Source organism: Siphateles boraxobius, unplaced genomic scaffold (assembly GCF_051911475.1).
Source record: "Siphateles boraxobius isolate OS27281-9 unplaced genomic scaffold, OSU_SipBor_1 65, whole genome shotgun sequence".
In the NCBI taxonomy this organism is placed as follows: Eukaryota; Metazoa; Chordata; class Actinopteri; order Cypriniformes; family Leuciscidae; genus Siphateles; species Siphateles boraxobius.
This window is the reverse complement of record NW_027509192.1, coordinates 21,049,766-21,073,505: the sequence shown is the minus strand read 5'-3', so window position 1 is coordinate 21,073,505 and position 23,740 is coordinate 21,049,766. Positions and strand designations below refer to the sequence as shown.

At 45.2% G+C, this 23,740-nt stretch overlaps 1 protein-coding gene across 2 annotated transcripts in view; it reads right to left on the bottom strand.

Moving 5' to 3' along the window:
• ano3 (anoctamin 3) overlaps positions 1-23,740 on the bottom strand; it is a 222,781-nt gene that overhangs the window by 82,812 nt on the left and 116,229 nt on the right. For both annotated transcript variants that reach the window (XM_077211435.1, XM_077211436.1), the window contains exon 13: positions 14,916-14,976. In XM_077211435.1, coding sequence (XP_077067550.1) covers positions 14,916-14,976 — 61 coding nt within the window. The remainder of the gene's footprint in view (positions 1-14,915; positions 14,977-23,740) is intronic.

Genomic DNA, 23,740 nt, shown 5'->3' with positions numbered 1-23,740 from the left:
AACTGGGTCCTGCTGGCGCTCTCCACACCAAGAGGTGAAAAGTTTCCACCTCGCGGCATATAACTTCCTCGTGGCGGGAGCTCTGGATTGGAGGATGGTCTCAACGACCTCAGTCGAGAGACCAGAATCTATGAGCTGGGCCCCCTCAGAGGCCAAGCCCACAGCCTCCATAGTTCTGGGCGGGGGGGAAGGATCGACCCACTCGCCTGAGAGAGTAGATCTCTCCTGATCGGTATCTCCAGGGGAGAGCCGTCGAGGAGAGACACTAGGTCCGCAAACCATACTCGGGCCGGCCAGAACGGGGCTATTAGCAGAAGACTGAGCCCGTCCCGGCGAACCCTCTCCAGAACTCCCGGGAGCAGAGCGATCGGGGGAGAAGCGTACAAACGTGACCTCGGCCACAGATGTACCATCGCGTCCAACCCCAGTGGGGCTGGCAGGCTGAGAGAGAACCACAGTGGACAGTGTGATGTCTCTCGGGAAGCAAATAGGTCTACCTCGGCACGACCGAAATGTTCCCATAGGAGCTCCACCACCTCGGGGTGAAGACTCCATTCCCCGGGCCTCGGCCCCCTGCCTCGACAGGATGTCTGCCCCCTGATTTAAATACCCCGGGAGATAAATAGCTCGCAGAGAAAGAATTTTCCCCTGGGACCATAGAAGGATCTGACGTGCCAGTTTGTAAAGTGGGCGAGAACGCAGACCCCTGATGGTTGATATAAGAGACCACCAATGTGTTGTCTGACCGGACAAGAACATGGTGGCCCCTTAGGTCTGGAGGAAATGTTTCAGTGCCTGAAACACTGCCAACATCTCTAGACAATTAATGTGCCATAGACGGTGATGGTCCTCCCACAGACCCTGAGCTGGGCGACCACTCATGATCGCCCCCCACCCCGTGAGAAAGGCATCTGTCGTTAGCATAACACGACGACAAGGAGCTCCCAACACAGGGCCTTGGGACAGAAACCGAGGATCTTTCCACATAACCAGGGCGCGATGACGCCGTTGCGAACTCATGATCATGCGAAGCGGATTTCCCCTTGGGGAGAATCCCCTGGTTCTGAGCCACCACTGTAACAGTCTCATGTGCAGGAGGCCAAAAGGTATCACGTTGGACGCAGCTGCCATGAGACCTAACAGTCTCTGGAACTGTTTTACAGTGGATGACTGGCCTAGCTTGACCTGATCTACTGCGGCGAGAATCGAAGCAACACGAGCAGGTGACAACTGTGCCTGCATCGTCGTCGAATCCCACACTACACCGAGAAAAGTGGTTCTCTGTAATGGAGAAAGAACACTCTTCTTGGCGTTGCGCCTCAACCCCAACCTCTTGATGTGAGCAAGAACGACATCTCGATGCCGAACCACCTGTTGTTCTGATTGAGCTAGAATTAACCAATCGTCTATTAGTTCAGAATACGGATGCCCTGCAGCCTCAGCGGGGCTATAGCCGCATCCATACACTTCGTGAACGTGCGGGGTGACAGTGCTAGGCCGAACGGAAGAACCCGATATTGGTAAGCTTCGCCCCCGAAAGCGAACTTCCTGTGTTGAGGGAGGATAGATACGTGGAAGTAAGCGTCCTTTAGATCTATCGTGACGAACCAGTCCTCGGATCTGATTTGACACGATCTGCTTGAGAGTGAGCATCTTGAATTTGAGCTTCCCTACAGCGCGATTTAAGAGACCCAGATCTAGAAAGGGACGCAGCCCATCTTTTTTCAGTAAGATGAAGTACCGGCTGTAGTATCCTAACTCCCTGCTGGGTGGAGGAACCCGCTCTATAGCTCCTTTCGCCAGGAACTCTACTAAGGGAACCAGCCTCTCGAGGCTGGCCTCTGGATGAACATACCGAGTGACAAACACAGCGCCCTGTAACGTACTGGCAGGGAACAGCTGGTCTGGGCACTCCGCAACCCTCCTCGGAGGGGGCGAGCGTCCCTCGGGAAATCGCTCGCCGAGTCTCTCTACGCCCTGTATAGGCAGGGTTAGTAGAGCAGACCCCTGAGGGGACCGGAAAAGACAGGGCACCGTGTTTTTGTACAGTGAACTCAAGTCTTCCACGATGGGGACCACCCTCAGAGTCCTGACGTTCAGCACGTCAGGATTTTTTCAAGCCGACGCGGCTTGCCGATAATGACTGTCCTCAGATCAGCCCTGCCCCGAAAAGGTCGGGCCGGAGAGCGCCCCGCCTCGTCCCTCCAGTTTCTCTGCGGGGGGCCACGAGACGCGACACTCCGTTTCTGCTGCGCTCTTTTTGAAGTACTCGGCGGCTGGGACTGCCCTCGCTCAGCAGCCCCAGCGATAAGATAACACATCTATCACCCCCTCTTCAGCAGTATGCTGGAGTGACGAGTCAGTTTCTTCTGATGCAAAACTTCCGACATCGAGCTCCTTAGAACTGGATAATCTATGTTCGAGATCATGTGCCTCGACCCGGGCAGAAGTAACCGCCGCAGCGCGTGCTTCCAGAGCCGGGTGAGAGGCACTAGATCTCGCTGGAGATAGCTGAGATAGGGCAGAGCTCAAGAGATGGACGCTCAGGGTGTGGAAGCCAGCGTAGAGGATTCTTCTTCCCGTGAAACGGACCCGGTGCTCAAACAATCTGCCTCCGAGGAGAAGGATATTTCGGGCACCGAGGCAGGAGAGGATGGGGATTCGCCACCCCATTCCCCTGCCTTTGAGAAGCTGCTAGAGGTTGTGACCAGAGCCACGGCCAAATTAGATATCATTTGGCCATAAGTAATGCAGGAAGCGACTTAGAAAAGTAAATTAGATGAGCGCTTCCTGCAGGCTCGGCCACAGCCTCTACGCCGGAGTCTGCCATTTTTTTCTCGATCTCCACACCGAGGTGTCGAGATCGTGGAATAAGCCCTTCTCCTCACACATATCTGAACCCAATGAACATATATATTCAAACATAATGGGTGCCAGGGAGGAGGGCAATGGGATGATGCCCAGGGTTGAAGAGTCTTTCGCATCACATCTCTCCCCTGCTGCTGCGTCATCCCTGCGGGCTCCGGCGCTTCCCACCAAGTCCTGCCGTACAACATCGGCCTTGGTTGGGAAGGCATATATGGCGGCAGGTCGGGCATAGTTGTCTGCATACGATGGGGCTGTTGCAGGCATACCAGGCCGACCTCCTCAAAGAGGTGGACGGTAGCGGGGAGGTCTCCTTCACCGACATCCGCGAGATGCGTCGAGTGGCTGACTTGTCTCTCCATGCTACAAAGGATATATTCAAACATATATTCAAACATAATGGGTGCCAGGGAGGAGGGCAATGGGATGATGCCCAGGGTTGAAGAGTCTTTCGCATCACATCTCTCCCCTGCTGCTGCGTCATCCCTGCGGGCTCCGGCGCTTCCCACCAAGTCCTGCCGTACAACATCGGCCTTGGTTGGGAAGGCATATATGGCGGCAGGTCGGGCATAGTTGTCTGCATACGATGGGGCTGTTGCAGGCATACCAGGCCGACCTCCTCAAAGAGGTGGACGGTAGCGGGGAGGTCTCCTTCACCGACATCCGGGAGATGCGTCGAGTGGCTGACTTGTCTCTCCATGCTACAAAGGAGACGGCCCGCTGCCATCGGCCGCTCAATGGCAGTACTGGTAGCCATGGAGAGACACTTGTGGCTGAATCTGTCGGGCATCGGGGACAAGGACAGGGCTTGTCTCCTCGATGCCCCAGTTTCGCCTTCTGGCCTTTTCGGCGACGGAGTCAACAACATCGTCGATAAGTTTCAGGAGGCGAAACGGCAGTCAGCCGCATTTAAAGATCTCATCCCCCGCCGTCACTCCTGGTCTCGTGGGTCTGCTGCCAGGAGGCAGTCCCAGGAGACTTTAGTTTAGTTTATTTCGGTCAACTTCAAAAGAAAGAAAAAAGAAAAGAAAAACAATTTACAAGCAAACATAGAAACAAAAACTAAATTACGGTGTAAACTATATTTTTAAAAGAAAAAAAAGTTGCTTGACCAAAAAGTTGTCGGCTGAAGCTTATGCTTATTGCGCAATCATTTTTACATTTCATTTATTTTACACACAACACCAAAACACCATGTCATCTTGCGTACATAAGGAATGACTAAAGGAAAAAGAAGCTAAATTCATTCAGCTTTGTATAATGTAATCTTTTTTTTGTATATATACTGTATATAATTTCTTAAAGCTACCTATGGATTTACATGTTTTCAGTTCATCGAGACTCAAGATAATGACACCTAAGAATTTAGTTTCACTTATCATTTCTAGTTCAGACATTTCAATTCTGATCTGGACATTTGTATTTATTTTAAAATTTGTGTCCAGAAGCTGTCCCAATTTTTAATCGGAACAAAACAGAGTTGTATCATCTGCAAATAAGACAAAATTTAATTGATTAGACACCTTAAAAATGTCATTGATATAGAATAAAAAATAGCTTTGGTCCCTGATCCTTGTGGAACCCCACAAGTGACCCTCTGTAGCTGTGACCTGTCATTGGTGAATTGCACAAACTGAAATCTATTCCTGAGATAGTCACTAATCCATCTTTGTGCAATGCCGCTGATGCCATATCTTTCAAGTTTTTTTTTAACAATATTTTGTGATCGATAGTGAGGAATGCTTTCTTAAAAGACTAATTTTTATTTTCTGTTGCACAGGTCAGTTTTTCAACCAGCTTTATTACAGCGATTTCTGTGGATCGATTTGCTTGGAAGCCATGTTGATGATCGTTTAATAGTTTATATATTTTTAATGAAACTGTCAACAATGAAACTGTCAACTGGTAAATTAAAGAGTAGATTGAATTTAATAATAATTAGGAAATGTCATCAAGTGTTCTGTGGTACGCCGCTAAGGCAGTGTTAAGAGGAAAGCTGTTAAAGTGGTCCTCAAGGGGGAAAAAAAACATGTATCAATGCAACACTAAATAAAATGGAACAAAAACATATTGAATTAAACCTCAAATCTTAGAAGAAATGAAAGTAATAAAACAACAAATAAATAAGATACTTGATAAACAAGTAGAGATTAAACTTAAATATATCAAACAGAATTATTATGAGAATGGACCCAGAGCTAAAAAAAAAAAAAAAGCATGAAAGGTCAGTTTTCAAAATTAGAAATCCGGAAACCAATGTAACGTGCTATAAAAAAGAATATATATTAAGGTTGTTTGAAATCTATTATATCACTTTTCACACTATTCATAGAGCCACTTGCTCAAGCAATTAGAAATCATGTAGAGATATCAAAATTCCAATTTAAAGGAAATGAACACAAAATACTGTATGTCTATATCCAGATGATATTCTTATGACAATCTCCGACCCAGACTCCAGTTTACCTAAACTTATGACATGCCATGAATAGTTTGGTTGGTACTCAGGATACAGATTAAATTTAAACAAAACTCAAACTCTCTCTTTTAATTATTCACCACATGAGAACATAAGGAATAAATATTATTTTGGGTGTAAAACTAATAATATTAAATATTTTGGAGTTATCAAACTAAAAATTATATTATAAATTATGAATCCATAACTAAAGAACTACAAGTAGATTTGGACAGATGGATGCCCTTGACCCTTGATTTGTATAATAGAATTGAAAGTATAAGAATTAACGTTTTATCACGTTTATCTTATTACTGTTTCTATTCCAATCACTGCCTGTAGAGATCCCGAAAAAAAGAGTTTAATGACTGGAATCGAATGATCTCTAGATTCATTTGGAAAAATCAGAAACCTAGGGTCAGACTTAAAACACTAAAATTATCAAAGGAAAGAGGAGGACTGTCACTTCCCTGTTTGGAGGATTATTACAAAGGTGCACAGTTGAAATATCTAGTTTGTTGTGTAATGATGAGTATGAAGCAAGCCAGCTGGACATTCCCCTCCCCTCTTATTATTGGGGGATAAAGCCACTAATATTGAGTACTCTAATAAACTAAGCCATTGGACGATGGTTCCTGTCAATATTTGGTTCAAGAAATGTAAAAATTTCACGGTTGTTAAGATGGGTGGCCTAGGACAATTATTTTAAACCTGCACAGTTAGATTCAAAGTTAAAACAATAGATGTTGAAAGGCATTACATCATATTGTACAATCTCATCCAATACAGGTTAACATCTTACTGACACCAATATTTTAGAAAAAAAAGATTTCTTTAGATATTTACAGCTTAGGAACCATTATAATAAACATATTAAAAATAATGAAAAAAATTAAATGAATATCATCTAAATTTTTATTGATGCGTATAAGGGTGGGACTCACAAGAAACTGATATCAAGAATGTATTCAAGTATACAATCTTCTAAAAATCACTTTACATTATATGTGAAAGATAAATGGGAGAAGCAAGCAGACATAATTTTAAGAGTGGTTAAACATTTGTAAAACACAGTATACTACATCCAGTTCAGGTCAGTGGAGAGAACTCTCATGGAAGATTCATAATATATCATAAGATTCTGTATTACTCCCAAAAGAAAATATTTACAGAACAGTAAACCGGAATCTGCACTCTGTTAGAGACAATGTAATTTCTCTTATGGCAGATTACTTTCACATATTTTGGAAATGTCCAACAATTCAGCCTTTTTGGTTAGTGATAGTCACTGAATTAAAATTGATACTGGTATTCGGGATGGAGTACAGTTTCAGTTCTATATATTTAGGAAACATACCAACTAATCTTAATACTCAAGACATGTACCAACTTAAAATATTATTGGTTAATTTTATTACTAGTAAAAAAGCAATTACTAAGAAATGGCTGTATGTGAGTTCACCAACAAAAGAAGAGTGGATAATGATTGTAAGTCACATGTATGATATGGAAACACTGACTAAAACTCTCTAAGATTAATCCTGGATAAATGTTACAAGTACTGGTCAAATGGCTAATGTATAGGAGTATGGATTGAACATAGGGAGATATTGTGAGTGTATTGTGACTCTTCTAAGACTATTGGGAGAGAAACACCTGATATGATGTTGTCAGTATATGAACAACATAATTGTATATGATACCCCTAGTGACCTGTTTGTTCTGTTCTTTTGACTGTTTTCTACTAAAATAATATATAAAACAATAAAAAATAAAAGTTGAAAAAAAGAAGTGAACTGCTGAGGCAGCAACTTACAGAAGAAGTGGTTGTGGTGAGATGATGCGACCCATTCAGCTTAAGTTTTCCCTCCCTCCAGTTATTACTCGAGGTGGAAGCAGTGAACTGCTCAGGTAGAAGCATATTGAAGGCATAGTCGTGATGAGATGACGCAACCCCTTCATTTTTAGTCTGCGCTTCTTCCAACTCAGTTGGTGAAACTTCTGAGAGACATCCATTTGGTCATGGTGAGACCAAACTTTCGGTTGCTCGCTCAGTTTGGTTGCCCTCCATTCAAAATTATCATAAGTGTTAACTGCTGGGGCAGAAGCTTACTGAAAGAATGGTTGGGGTGAGATAATGCCACCCCTTCACTTTTAGTCTGCACTTCTTACAGCTCAGCTGATGAAACTGCTGAGAGACATCCATTTTAGAAGGGCTGGTCGTGGTGAGATGATGCGACCCCCTCCCTTTCGGTTGCTCTCCCTCCATATTCTGGAGGTGTTAGCAATAAACTTCTCAAGGCAGCAACTTACTGAAGGAGTGGGCGTGATGGGATGATGCGACCCCTTCACTCGTTAACTGCTCTGCCGAGATACTGGCACTTTTCATAATGTGGTGAGAAGTGGAAGAGTGGCAACACTGAAGGTTGTAGCCTGTAATGCTGAAGTTAAAAAGTTAGCATTAGCTCCCTTTGGAAAGCTGCTCAAGTACCCCTTAGGGCAGAGCAAGATGGACTGAATTATGATGGATACTTACAATACACCCTCTACTTTGTACTTCCCTCCCCAAAAATTGTTGGGTCTTAGAGGAGGAGTATCACTATCCTTTGGATATGTGCTCTACTAAAGGCGAATCGCTAGCTATAGCGGGTTTGACCAAAGTACCTTTACTCTAGATAGGGTAGGAGCTGCTCTTACCCAATCATATTGGAGTCTTTAGGTAGGGCCTGAGCTCCTCTGTGGCTCCCTTGGGGTTGGAGGCAGGGTGATGAGAGTTACTGGGCACACTACATTTGCCCATAATAGGAAGGAAATAAAAGCCGGGCATACCGTAGATATGTAGTCTTCCCCTTGGAGGAATGGCAACATCGAAGGAGCCTGAAGGCTTATTAATGTTGGTTTTAGCACCTTGCTTGCTCCCTGTGATAAGCTGCTCAAGTACCCCTTAGGATAGAGCAGAGTGAATGGAACTATGTTGGGCAAACTCATAAACTCCCTCTGTTTCATTTACATTCCTCCCCAACTATTGTTGAGTTTTGAAACAGTGATATTGATACTGTTCTTCTCCAGTCATTTTGAGGTCTTCAAGTAGAATCTAAGTTTCCCTGTGGTTTCCTGGGGTTTTAGAGGGGGGTTTAGGGGGATAAGAGAGGTATGCACACTGCATTATTCCCTGCTCTCATTCTCCCTCCTTTCCTGGGTAGGAGTAAGGATTAGGCTCCCCCTTGGAGTGGTAGCAATAGTGAATGTTGTACCCTGAAGGGCTATTTACTAAGGCTTTTAGCACTTTGCATGCTAACTTGAAGTAGGGCCTTATGCTCCCCTTTGGCTGGGTATCGTGCAAAGTCTCTAGTTGATGCTTGCTTCTCCTTGCTTGGAGAAGTAGAGGCAGTTTGCCTGTGGCCTCCCGTCTTGTTATTGCAGCATTCTATAGACATATGAGTGCATGAAGTTTCCTCGGGTGCCCGTAGAAAAACAAGTAGGGTTGAGTGCGCTCCCCAATGACTCTAGGTTTAATTAAGTTGAGCCTAAGCTCCCCTATGGTTTCCCTAGGGGGTCCCCAATTTTTGGCTTTATTTTGTGCCACACTTTTATATGCATCCCTTCTGATGAAGTGACGGTTATATTCTCCCCCTTGGAAGTAGATTGAGGGTCTTTGTTGAATTACTCCCTTTGATAAGCTACTCCCTAAGGGCTTTATCAAAGTATTGACATAGCTAGCTCTATTTTAGAGCTTTTGGTCTTGGGGCCTTTAAGGCATTTTGCCTGCCCTTGGGCTTAGAGATTAACTCCAATAAGCAGTCTATTAGTCGCAATCTGCGGCCTGGGAGTTGATGCTCTCAACTAAGTGATCTGAAGAGAAAATCTATGTTTGTGCATATTCACAGAATAGTGAGGTAGGTAATCCCTCAGCAAGGCCTATTGGTCTATGTTACGCATGTAACCATGGTTCCCTGAGAAGGAGAACAAGATTTTGCGTCATTGCCATGCATCGGGTTTGCCTGAACATCATCTTCAGACAAAAGAGTTTATGACTTGTCTCGCAGGCACCCTCTTACACTCACAGGCGCTCCACTTTTGACATCATGGACTGCCATTAGCCAAAAAATTGGCATGTTTGTTACATGTATTCAGTTCTCTTACGAGAGGTTCTCTCGTATTGCGTAAGTTTAGCTTACGCTACGGGAAAGATTCATCTTCTTGAGATATTGAAGCCAAAAAATTATCCTTAATTTTGTATTCATTGTCAACGCAGTGCAGCAGCTAGCAGACCTAGAGCAGGCCATCTCGCGTGCTCATTGGCTGCCCTGCGGGCAACTGCTGCAGCCTACCAGTGAGCCCGGCGTGACGTCACGCCCAATGAAGGGCGCGCCGCACTTTCGGCTCCGGTTCAGTTTCACAAGCCCGCAAATGGCGGCGATCTGAACCCAGAGGCCATTCGCCCCATAGCGGCTCACATAGCTGCGTGGGAAACTATGCAAGGGATTTCAGAATGGGTGCTGAGCACAATAAAGCAGGGCTATACACTTCAATTCATTCGCCGTCCCCCGCGCTTTCAAGCCCGGACCGCGACGATAGGGAATGCGGAAGTAGCACACCTACTTCACGCAGAAATAGCAAAGCTGCTGTGCAAAGGGGCTATAGAAAAGGTACCGCCTTCTCTGAGCGAGTCAGGTTTTTACAGCCGATATTTTCTCGTACCCAAGAAGGACGGAGCCTTCAGACCTATCCTAGATCTGAGACATTTGAACAAAGTGCTTGCGAAAAGACTGTTCAAAATGCTTACGACCAGGAAAATCCTCGCGCACGTTCGCCCGAGGGACTGGTTTATTTCTCTAGAACTGAAGGATGCCTATTTTCAGATTCAGATAATACCCCGTCACAGGCAATTTTTGAGATTCGCCTTCGACGGTCAGGTATATCAATACACCGTCCTGCCGTTCGGCCTGTCCCTAGCACCCCGTACATTTACGAAGTGCATGGACGTGGCGCTCGCCCCCCTGAGAAGTCAGGGGCTGCGAATAATGAACTATCTGGACGATTGGCTGATATTGGCACAGTCAGAGACAGAACTGCGATCTCACAGAACAGTGCTTCTCAGTCACCTGGAAAGCTTGGGTCTCACGGTCAACAGGACCAAGAGCTCATTACTGCCCAGCCAGTCAATTTCCTTTTTAGAAATAGAACTGGACTCGGTGACCATGACGGCTCGTTTATCGACACAGCACGCGCGCCGTGTTCGCCACCTAGCCGCATCTTTCCAGAAGGAAAGTTTTCTCCCTTTGAAAACATTTCAAAGGATTTTGGGCTGTATGGCATCAGCTGCAGCGGTGCTTCAGCTGAGCCTACTGCGCATGCGCCCGCTCCAACGCTGGTTGAATGCTTGCACGTCCCGCCGAGCCTGGGTTTTTGGCAGCCAGAAAATCAGAGTGACTCAGACCTGCATAGCGGTTCTGCAGCCCTGGTTAATGGCCGACTGGTACCAGCAGGGAGTGATGATGGGAACCATCTCTTATCGGAAAGTCATTTCGACAGACGCGTCCAACTCGGATTGGGGCGCGCTGTTCGAGGGCAGACCGGTCTTCGGCCAGTGGTCAGACCAAGAGAAGTGTTTTCACATAAACTGTCTGGAAATGATAGCGGTCGAGAACGCGCTGAAGCGCTTCCTCCCGTTCATACAGGACCAACATGTTCTTGTCCGCTCAGACAACATGTCTGTGGTATTCTATGTAAACCGTCAGGGCGGTGTCAGATCCAGAAATCTCTGCAATCTGACGGAACGCCTCCTTATTTGGTCTCAGATGCACCTGCGTTCGCTGAGGGCGGCGCATGTGCCTGGCCATTTGAACAACGGCCCAGACAAACTGTCCAGGGACAATGTTCCCCCAGGGGCATGGTCCCTGCACCCCCAAATGGTCCAGAAGCTGTGGGCGCCTATTCGGCAAATCGCAAGTCGACCTATTTGCGTCAAAAGACAACACTCAATGCCCGACGTACTTCTCGAAGGACGAGGATGCGCTGGCCCAGGTTTGGCCCATCCTCCCGCTATATGCTTTCCCTCCGGTCTCTCTGTTACAACAGGTGATCAAGAGAATCAGGGAAACGTGCTCCTCATAGCCCCGTGTTGGGAGAATCAGATTTGGTTCCCGGAACTAGCACGGCTGTCACTGGGAAGACATGAGTTGGTCATCCGCTTCCTTAGAGGAGCTAGAAGGATGAACCCGCCGCGCCCCCCGTCAGTTCCTATGTGGGATCTTTCATTGGTCCTCGAGGCCCTGAAAGCCTTTCCATTTGAACCACTAGACTCCGTGGGGTTGAAATATCTATCACTGAAAACCGTCTTTCTGACTGCACTGTCGTCAGTAAAACGTGTGGGGGACCTGCATGCGCTGTCTGTCAGCGCGGCGTGTCTTGAGTTCGGGCCGAATGACTCTAAAGTCATCCTCAGACCTAGACATGGCTATGTTCCTAAAGTGATGGGCACTCCATTTAGAGCGCAAGTTATTTCGCTGTCAGCTCTGCCATCTGACAGCGAAGGTGAGGTGAAGGTGAATCTGACAGCGAAGGTGAGGTGAATCTCCTCTGCCCTGTCAGGGCGCTGAGATTTTACATTACGCGCTCCGCCTCCTTCAGGCGTTCAGAACAGCTTTTTGTTTCGTTTGGTGGGCGCACCAAGGGTCTCGCCTCCTCGAAACAGAGCCTGTCCAGATGGATAGTGGACGCTATAGCAGTTGCTTACGCGTCAAAAGGTCTGCAATGCCCTCTGGGCATCAGGGCTCATTCCACGAGAGGCGTGGCCTCGTCGTGGGCGTGGTCCAGTGGGATTTCTATCCATGACATATGTGTAGCGGCGGGCTGGAGCTCTCCGTCTACCTTTGTCAGGTTTTATAACCTAGAAGTTCCTGCCTTGCAGGCTAAACTTTTGTCAGTTTGAAGGAGAGGTGTATTCTGCCCAGATCTTCCTGCTCAGATCACTGTCACGTGACTCAGCTCTCCTGGTTGAGCTGCACTAGTATGATATCTACCATGTGCCTTTACAGACCGGCGCGCTGCTCTGTATTCCCTATGTGTGCTTATGTACAAGTAATGGCCCGCGTGGCTGGCCACCTTAATTTTTCCACTTATGGGGTTCCCCTGAAAGTTCGGGGTCTCATGGTGGATGCTTGGTGCGCACGCCGTTGACAAAGTGTTCCCGTAGCGTAAGCTAAACTTACGCAATACGAGAGAACCTCTCGTAAGAGAACGATACTCGGTTACTGACGTAACCTCGGTTCTCTCTAGAGAGGGTACGAGTATTGTGTAACCGGCCGTGCTCGCGCCACAGTCGACGAAAAACCAGAGAAGTCAGCCTACAGCCCCTACTTTTATACGCTAAGCCAAGCCCATTCCGGCGGGCTGTGACGCTATGAAGGCGCGGGTGCCCTTCATTGGGAGTGACGTCACGCCGGGCTCACTGGTAGGCTGCAGCAGTTGCCCGCAGGGCAGCCAATGAGCACGCGAGATGGCCTGCTCTAGGTCTGCTAGCTGCTGCACTGCGTTGACAATGAATACAATATTAAGGATCATTTTTTGGCTTCAATATCTCGAGAAGATGAATCTTTCCCGTAGCTTAACCTAAACTTACGCAATACTCGTTCCCTCTCTAGAGAGAACCGAGGTTACGTTAGTAACCGAGTATCGATACCGGTTACGCTGAGGACGTTCCCCATAGTGTCAACTCCATGATGCAACATCTAATTTTCCTTCTCAGGAAACCAGGGTTACACACGTAATCTAGATGTTTTGAGGCAAAAAGAACGTGCCAATGAGATATTCTTGCATGAGTTTGTATGGGAAGTAACAGGCCATTGAGTGATTTGAGTTTTGCCATTGACAATGATCAAATATAGCCAACAGTTTGGCCATCAGTATGTGAAAATATTCATTGCAACATTCATTTGACCAATTAAAGAGAGCCATAGAATGATAACTTAGGCCATACGTTCCTGCAAACAAATGTGACATAAGCTCTGTGTCCATGGCCTATATTTCCTTTGTATTTAAAGGATAGCAAAAAAGAAAAATTATGTGATTTTTTTTAACTGAAGCTTCTAGAATACTAATGGGGCATTTCCGAAGTGTTAATGAATGATCACCCTTTTACAGCTTTTGTGTGAACTCTCATTTGACTCTGAAATGTCTAAAGGTGCTTTCACAATAGCACTTTTGGTTCTTGAGAACATTTGCAGTACATTCGCAACAGATAGATTCAAGTGCCGTTTTGTGCCGTTTGCAGCCTTCTCCTGTGTCGTCGTTAACAAGCAACAGGGGTAAACAGCTGCTGTTTTAATGATGCAAATGCTCTGCGGTTTGGACCTTAATAATATAATGTGAGCACAATCCGGTGGGGGCAGAGGGAGGGGGAGCATTCAAACCAAGTGTGGCAATCGAACCATGTGAGAAAGCACCCTAAGAGAGAAATTTATCCTGAATTCTCTTGACAATGGAATATTGGTTTTGTCGTTTTAGAACAACCCTTCTTCATCTCCACTAAAGCCATTATTTCGAAGAGTTCATGAGTTCATCAAAATCCCCATTTACATGTGTGTAATTAGTGTATTGTAATTAGTAGCCTATAATTTCATGTTAAACTATTCAGCTTTATTGCAGTTTCCCTAACTGTGATACCGTGAGTGGCATATGCCATGCATTGTTTTTATAGCCATTTTCCAGCCGATAAAAATATGGCTGTTGCATTGTTTAGATCCCACACATCACCTACAGTTCTGCACCTGCAAAACCTTGCACAGATGAATCAAACACAAAAAAATATTTACAAAATATATTAATGCAAACACATGTACTGTAGCAATGCTACTTAAATTGCACACCTTCTGGAATGTATCATATAGAACAATTATAAGGATTGCCACAAGGGAAATTAGTGTACAGTAATAAGCTCTGACACAAGTGGGCATTAGTGTACATTTTTATAGTTTGTTTTTCCTTTCAGGTCAACTACTGTGCAGCAACTACTGTGCAGCAACAGTTAGAAAATATTTTTTAGACCTATAAAGTTAGTTAAACTGCCATTTGTTTAATGTCACATTTAAAGGAAAACATCCACAGCAGTCCACCATGTCTGTCCACATTAATCTACTTTCATTTCACTCCTGGGAAGTGTTTCTTTGGCTGTAGTCAGTCAATTAGACTTAATAATTAGGCCACGGTTATCAAGCACTAACTCACTTGTGATCGCCACCGGGGATCCTTCAACACGTCTATTTATCACTGCTCTTGTTCAGAGGAGTAAACTAAAGTCCAAGCAGTTTTGAAATATTTAAATGTTTGTGCTGTGAGTGTGGTCTATTGTGACCTGATTGTATCATTTGTTGTAATGTGGGACAAAGCGGTGATTGATTACAGCGGCTTCTCATGAGCTTTTTAGTCAATCCCTTTATAGCAGACCAAAGGCTGCTATAGATTCTTATGCTGCCCACTGGAGGAAGCCTCTTTTATAATTACTTAATTTGTACTTCAAACCAAACGCTGACATGCCTGTCTTTCTGCTGGTGGAAAGAGTAATGATTAGATTTAAAAGATTCAGACTCACCCCATATTGCCATGAAGATAGCAAAGAAGACTGTGCCTCCATTATCAAAAAGATAGGTCACCTGGTAAGCACAAAAAAGGCAGTGTATTTTAGAATGTATAATTTGGGGGGAAAAACAGCTAGCTAAAGCATATAGTATATCAAGGAAAGAATGGAATAGAAAAGCATATGAACAAATAATGATTATTTACATAAGATTCAAGTGTCCATTTAATCTATGAGCAACAAGGCAAAAGGAATCTCAAAAAGTTTTGTTTGCACTAGCAAACAACTCAGATGTGCTTTCAGAATTGTCAAATCCAATTTTTACAAAAGTTTCTAGACAACTGGTAACTATTTTATATATTGTACTGTTTTTTCATACTGTTTTTTTTTTTTTTTTTTACAATTTCATTAGTATGTTTTCGTACTACTAGCTAATGCCCCACAGATGGTTTAGGAGTGCAGGTTCATGCTTTTTTTGACAAATACTTTTTCCTACAAATCACATTGTACAAATTAGTAAAAAATTTAAACTTTGTAAAATATTTACGCTTTCTCCTGAGATCGAGTTGGATTTTTAATACTGAGAAGAATGAACACAAGTTGTCACTGCAATAGATACCATTTGCATCATTGTTTTCGCTTGTGCATGCTAATAAGGAAGTGCATCTTTTGAGTCCAGGACAGTGAGGTTTACCATCACAGCTATCTCATATCAGCTAGCCTTTATTACACTCCTCCCTCAAAACCTCAATCATATCTGGGTCAGAGCACCATTGTTACCAGTTCCTCTCGGCTCCTTCCGAGCTGGGCTTGAACTGGTGATAGCAGGCATGGGAGTAGGGAGCTAACAAAGACGTTAAAGGCCACAGCCTTTTAAGAATATCAGCAAGAAAAATAAGGAATTTGGCATTAAGTGCCAGAATTGTTCATTCTGACAGCAATGAAGCAGCAATGAAGCAGCCAGCGAATGTTATTCAGTGAGGGTTGCCATTTTGCAGGAACAAGAGCAACAGAAAAACCCACTCATATAATTCTTGAGCCAAAAGACATTTCAATTTTGCCAGCTACATAATTTGGAAAAGCCCAAACAGATATTTACACAAGACTTCACAGAACCTGTATATGCCTGACAACAACATGCAATTACACAGTGTCATAGTAGGTGAGTAAGCAATATGTAGTCACAAAATCAGAGAGCCCAGCATGAAAGCTCACAGGTGACACATTTGACACCTGTATATCAGGTGTAAACTTTCTTAGATGACCATTTGTAAACAGACATGAGGTGGAAGTTAATACTAGGTGTAAATATTTGTATTAATATTGGTGCTAGGAATTTGTGATTGGTGTTTCACAAGTTATAAATAAGGTTATAATTGTAGGCCTAAAGGTGGAGATGGGAAGATATTCTAAAGAAATGTCATGGGAAAGAAGTAAACTAAGCTACTGCATATATAGGCCTACCAGATGTGTCCAATTCTGCTCCTAGAGGGCTACTGTCCAGCAGAGTTCAGCTCCAACTCCAATTAAACACACCTGAAACAGGTAACTACTACTTCCAGGCAGGTGTGTTGAGGCAAGTCGGAGCCAAACTCTTCAGGACAATGGTCCTCCAGGAGCAGGTTTGGACACCTGTTCTAAACCCTTGAAACAGGATTGGCAGCATTAGGCTAATATATTCCTTCCGAACGTATGTTATGAACTTCTTTAAAGAGTGTGAAGTGAGACAGAAGATAGAGCTGATGGTCAGTAAAAACTCCAGCAGTAGGATGCAGAGAACTTGATTGGCATGTGCCAAATAACTCTCCATTGAAATGATTCTAGAGTACAAAGACTGTGCTGATGCTTTGACTCCCCAATGGGAGCTTTGTTTGTTGAGGAGGTGGAGATTTTGGCAGAAGAGATTTGAGCTGTAAGTTGTGAGAAGCCTCTGTGGGCTTGGCAGGAGGTTTTATGTGCAGCTCATATAATTGTTTATTTAACCTGTGTGGAAAGAGCACACTGACATTTAATCCTTTTGGATATGGGAGGAATCAGAACCTGAATGGGGATTTTTATAAAAACACTCGTTGAGTGAATTTTGAAGCCAGTTTGAAGAACCGTAACAGCTGTTTTTTGAAAGCAGAGGAGTTGCAGGCAGGTATTAAATCCTCTCTACGCTGAGAAATCAATTGTGGGTTGAGAAAATCATCTTCAGAATTTAAGATTTTGCCAACATGTGACAAAATTGTTTCACTGGTGTGGGATGGAATAATGGTAAAATAAAATTGCTGAGCGGTGTAAGGACAGTAGCTCATTTCCATTTCGTTGTTACCACTGGCCCAAATCCAGCCCCATAACAGTAGTGGGTGACCAAGAAAGAAGCGTGTCAACATTGTTTTAACATTGTCTCCTGAGATATGAATGTGCAGACTTCAAGTAGTAAAACATTATTCAGGGCAGGAACCCATTTTAATGTGTATTTTATTAAAATATTAGCCTCTCCCAGGCCAAATCCCTACCACGTTCCCATGTCACAAAATCAACTTTTGGTCCTTAGTACTGGCTGCACAGCTTGATGAGTCTGTGTTTGATTTGCATGTTGAAAATTCAGGACCAAACACTAATTCAAAACATATGAACATCTTTGACGTCAGACAAAACAGGCTTTCCTAATGAGGCTAGAACAAAAAGTTTGGAAACAGACATTCTAAAAACAAAGTTGTTATGGTTATAAACTGTTATAAACTACATATGTGGACTGAAAGAGTATATAGAAACATATTTTTCTGCAAAACAAAATGTATTTGCATAAACATATCTACCGGAAATATTCAGTATACATAAATATCACCACACAGCCAAGATGTGTTCCCTTTCAAGGGAACTCGAGCTGCGTTGAGACGCGGCGGGAACGCTCTGCGTGATTGCGTCGTGAAGCACGTGTATAATCAGTCCAATGGAAGAGCGAGACGTCATAGGCGGTGACGTCATAGACCAGGAAGCTATAAAGCACACCAGAAAACAGACCGCGACAGCTTCTGTTGCCTTCAGCAAGCGATCTGTGTATTCTGTCCTTGTCATATTTATTGTTGTCTGTCAAGTTGCAATATATATATATATTATGGCAAAAGAGAGCAAGCAGCTTTTGTGTTGTTCCCTGCCCACGTTATATCACGGGTGGGGACACACACATCAGCTTTTTGTTACTATTTGGGAGTGGAGCATGCCACAGTCAGTTCTCGAGGGGGCTGACTGTGAGCATTGCGAGAAGCTGTCCGTGAGGACGCTCCGCTCCCGCCGGGCGTTCTTCGAGGAGGACGGTTCGGTTCGCGCTCCCCGCGCGGGTCCCGCTGTTGCCGATGCACGGCGGCGACTCGCATTTTGGGGTTCGCAAACGGATCTGACAGCGGGGGTTGGGACGGGCCCCGCCCTATCTCAGCTTTCACCTGCCAGATCCAGTGCTGGCGATTTCCGGTTCCGAGGAATTGGTATCGTTAGTGTTTTGTTTAGAAAAAGAGAACAAAACAAATAAAGATATTAAGAAAAGGCAGATGTTTGAGTTTTCAATAAAGGAATAAATAAGTCAGCTCATAACTCTGTTGAATAAAGAGGAGCTTTAAAAGGAGGTTTATCTAGTGCTGTTGCTAGTTAAATATTTTCTGGCCAGCTGAACATTATGAGAGTGAAAATAAAAAGAGTTTATTAGATGAAATAAATCTAAAAACAGAAAAACTCTGTATCTCCGCCTCCTCGTCGGGGACTGCCGTTTTTTCCACACACCACACTGAGGTGTCGAGATCGTGGAATAAGTCGGTTTCTATTTTATGTGTTTAATGCCCAACGTCTAACTATAGTAATGCTATGGGTATTAAGTATCATGGTATGACAGTGCCTCGGGTTAAAGAGACGCTTGCTAGATTTCTCTCTCCAGAGTCGGCGTCATCATTTTTAACCCCGACGTTACCCACCAGCCATCTAAATAAATTTTTTTATTAGGCAACGCTGGTGGGTAAATTATAAAGACATGGATGAATGTGAGGTTGTCAGCACTGACGCTTTTCGAGAATTGCGTCGTGCAAAAACAGATAAGCTATACTGGGGAGGGACGGTTTCGAGAAATCGTTTCTCCTCTGCATCCTCTGGGTGGCGACTCTCTGAGGAGGGTCGCAGCACGGCCAGTTCGGTTGTTTTCCTGCTGGTGGCCACGGAGTGATATATTTATATATATATGTACGTTTTTCTGATTAAAAAAAACTAAGAATAAACCGTTCAGCGGCGTTCCAGAGGTTTCTTCCTCACCAATCTAATGTTCCTGAGACTGCTGGGCGGAGCAGTCTCGGTCTACTAAGCTCCTCGCAGCACAGAGTGCAAGAACGAGCATCGCCATTTGGGCTCCTCCACAATCGAAGGGGACTTGGGTGGCGGTAGCAGTCTAGCCAGTTAGAGATATGCAAGATCTGAGGACTATTTTATCTCTAAAAAAGCTTGGACAATAGGAAGCCCTGACGCCGAGGCTATCAGGCTTCTAAAGGGTGGTCCCCTCCGGGGTAGGGATGGTTTTGAGAAAATCGTTTCTCCTCGGCGCCCTCTGGGGTGCGACTCTCTGAGGAGGGTCGCAGCGCTGCCAGTTCGGTTTTCCTGCCAGTTCGCCATTCAGGACACCAAGGTGTCAGTGTCCCCAAACGATCCTCCGAGGGGGGTCGTCGAGCAGTCAGTTCGGTTTCCCTGCCGCTTCGCCGTTTCAGGGTGCCGAGGTGCCTGCTTTTTCCAATGATCCTCCGAGGAGGGTCGTTGGAACTAAGTTATTTAAAGGGAGGCAAGATCTGAGGACTGTCGTCATCTCTAATAAAGCTTCTGAGGGCTCCTCCGGGGCAGGGACGGTTTTGAGAAATCGTTTCTCCTCGGCGCCCTCTGGGGTGCGACTCTCTGAGGAGGGTCGCAGCGCTGCCAGTTCGGTTGTTCCCTGCCGGTTCGCCGTTCAGGGCACCGAGGTGTCAGCGTCCCCATACGATCCTCCGAGGAGGGTCGTAGAACGGTCAGTTCGGTTGTTCCCTGCCGGTTCGCCGCTTCAGGGCACCGTAGTGACTGTTCAACCAAATCCAGAGGCCAGTCTTGAGAGACTGGTTCCCCTAGTAGAATTTCTGGCAGCGTGGAAACTACTGCCACATATTCCTCGGTGGGTCCTGCACACTATAGAAAAGGGTTCAGAATTCGGTTCTTGTCCGCCCAGATTTCTAGGGGTCCTCCCCACTGTGGTGGACCCCGAGCAGGCTTTGGTTATGGAGCAGGAAGTACTGACACTTCTGCAAAAGGAGCTGTAGAAGGGGTTCCTCCTCCCGGCAGACAGTCGGGGTTTTACTGCCATTACTTCATTGTTCCGAAAGAGGATGAGGGGTTGCGTCCTACTCTAGACCTGCATCAATTAAACAGCAGGTTTCAGAATCTTAAGTTCAAAGTATGCTTACGCTAAATATGATTGTCACAGATTCAGTCCGAGGACTGGTTTGTCACAATAGACTTAAAGGACGCTTACTTATCTATCCATCCTCATCACAGGAGGTTCCTGAGGTTTGCTTTCAGGGGCGAAGCATACCAGTATCGGGTTCTTCCATTCGGCCTAGGTTATCACCCCACACCTTTTACAATATGCGTGGATGCAGCTCTGGCTCCTCTGAGATTCCAGGGCATTTGCGTATTAAATTATATCGACAATTGGTTGATTTTAGCTCAGTCCGAGCTTTTGGCAGTTCAACATCGAGATGTCGTTCTGTCCCACATAAGGAGGTTGGCGTTGCGGCTCAACACCAAAAAGAGTGTACTCCTCCCAGCTCAGAGGACCACTTTCTAGGTGTATTATGGGATTCGACAACAATGCAAGCACGTCTGTCTCCGGCACGTATTTCTGCGATTCTCACAGCCGTAAAGAATGTAAAACTAGGTCAGTCACTTACTGCAAACAGTCTCTGAGACTGTTGGGGCTCATGGTAGTTGCGTCTAACGTAGTTACTTTTGGCCTTCTGCACATGAGACCCCTGCAGTGGTGGCTCGGGACCAAGGGGTTTTCTCCGAGGGGAAATCGGTTTTCGCATGATCAAGGTCACGCGGCTATGCCTTCGTGCCTCGGTCATGTGGAAGAACCTTGGTTCCTCGCCCAGGCCCAGTGTTGGGGGCTTCTTGTCGACGCATAATGCTATCGACGGATGTTTCCCTCACAAGTCGGGGGCAATCATGAGTGGTTGGTCGGCGAAGGGTCCGGACAACACACTGATGGTCTCGTATATCAGAGCAGATATCTTGTTGAGGCAGGGGCTGTGGCCCGGGGAATGGAGACTTCACCCCGAGGTGGTGGAGCTTCTTAGGGAGAACTTCGGTCAAACTACAAGTCGACCTTTCGCATCGCTTGTACAATGCATTGCCCTTGTGGTTCTCCCTCACGCATCCAGCTCCGCTTGGACCGGATGTAATGTAATAGGTGTGGTTGCCGCTACACCTATACGCTTTTCCCTATATCTTTGCTCCTGGGAGCTCTGGAGTTGTGGATACTGTGGGCTCGGCCTCTGAGGGGGCCCAGCTCATAGATTCAGGTTTCTCGACCGAGGTCGTGGAGACCATACTCCAGTCTAGAGCTCCCTCCACGAGAAGACTAATATGCTGTTCTCTGCCTGGTGCAGAGAACGCCTTCTGAATCTCGTTTCTGCCCTGTTGGTACAGTACTTGATTTCTGTAATGAATGTTTCTTTGCTGGGCTATCTCCGAGGAGAGATCCTTAATTTCGTCTTCTCCGTGGTACATGAGGCTGAGGCCTGCACGTACTTGGATTTGCACCTGGTTGGTGGTAGTATTTCTTCACCCCAGATCGGGTTAAATTTTTCTAGGTCCCTACTAAATGTGCGGGTCATTTGTGTTCCAGGCCTTCTGTCCTCCACCTTTAATACCCCAGATCAGGAAAATCTTAAATCTGTTATGCCCTGTCCGGGCTTTGGATGCTTAGGTCCACAGAGCTGCTCAGTGGCGTTTATCAGAACAATTATTTTTCTGCTTCGGGTAACCTAAGATAGGTTGCCCTGCATCTAAACAGATAATGAGCAAGTGGGTAGTTGAGGCTATCTCACTTGCTTATGAAGCGGCCGGACAGCGTTCACCTGTGGCTGTTCAGGCCCATTCTACAAGGAGTATGGCTGCCTCTAGGCTTTAATTTCGGGTGTTTCCCTTCAGGATATTTGTAATGCGGCAGGCTGGTCCTCACCTCATACATTTGTCAGACTTTATGACCTACACCTCTCCACTCCCGGGGCTAGGTTGCTTGCTTCTAGTGTGCGCAAGGACTTCACACAGAACGGGCATTTGTCTTATGGCGTAGTGGGTATGGGGTTCCCACCGCGTCTCAACGCAGCTCGAGTTCCCTTGAAAGGGAACGTCTCGGGTTACGTATGTAACCCTGGTTCCCTGAGAGGGAACGAGAAGCTGCGTTCTCCTGCCATACTTCCTGCATGCCCTGATCGACTTGCTTCAGGCTTTTTCAGAAGCTGTCGCGGTCTGTTTTCTGGTGTGCTTTATAGCTTCCTGGTCTATGACGTCACCACCTATGACGTCTCGCTCTTCCATTGGACTGATTATACACGTGCTTCACGACGCAATCATGCAGAGCGTTCCCACCGCGTCTCAACGCAGCATCTCGTTCCCTCTCAGGGAACCAGGGTTACATACGTAACCTGAGACGTTTTCTTGACTTTCATATTGTTTGTCTTGGTTTTCTTGACTTTCACGTTGTTTGTCTTGGTTTTCTTGACTTTCACGTTGTTTGTCTTGGTTTTCTTGACTTTTCATGTTACCAAAGTACGGCTTAAGAGAGCAGCCAGAAAAATGGAGCACAACTGGAAGAAAATAAAGTAGACGTTTTTCGAATTCCGTGAAAAGAGAGTATGACTGCATACAGAAAGGCCTTAAAAACTGCTAGATCTGCTTATTTTTCGACTTTTTTTAGAAGAAAACAAACACAAGCCTAGGTATTTAATTGATACAGTGGCTAAATTAACAAGACATAAAGCTTCTTCTGAAGTTTCCAAAGAGCATAGCAGTAATGACTTTATGGACTTCTTCACTAACAAGATTGATAATATTAGATAGAAAAGTATTACTATGCAACCATCTACTACAATATCGCACCAGGCAGTGCATTTCCCAGTCTCCCTGAGGAAAAGTTCCATTCATTCGTTGCAATAGGAGAGAACGCAACTTGAATTAGTCAATTACAGCCCGATCTCAAATCGACCCTTTTTGTCAAAGATACTAGAAAAAGCAATATCCCCATAACTATGTTCCTTTTTAGAAAGAAATGGAATTTCCAGTCAGGATTAAGACTATACCATAGTAATGAGACTGCTCTCATTAGATTTCTCAAATCAAATGATTTGCTCTTATCCGAACGTGGTTTTATCTCTCTATTAGTGTTACTCGATCTTAGTGCTGCATTTGATACCATTGACCGCAACATTCTTTTACATAGACTTGAAAATTATGTCGGCATTAGTGGAAATGCATTAGCATAGTTTAAATCATACTTATCTGACCGTTATCAGTTTGTAGCAGTAAATGAAGAGATGTCATATCGATCACAAGTTCAGTATGGAGTACCACAAGGCTCAGTACTAGGACTGTTGCTGTTCACTCTGTACATGCTACCCTTGGGAGATATCATTAGGAAGCACGCCATTAGTTTTCAACGTTATGTCGATGATACTCAGCTCTATATCTCTTCGCGCCCGACGAAACTTGCGAATTAAAGAAATTAACAGAATGCATAGCTGATATAAAAATTTGGATGACTAGTAATTTCCTACTACTTAATTCTGAAATTC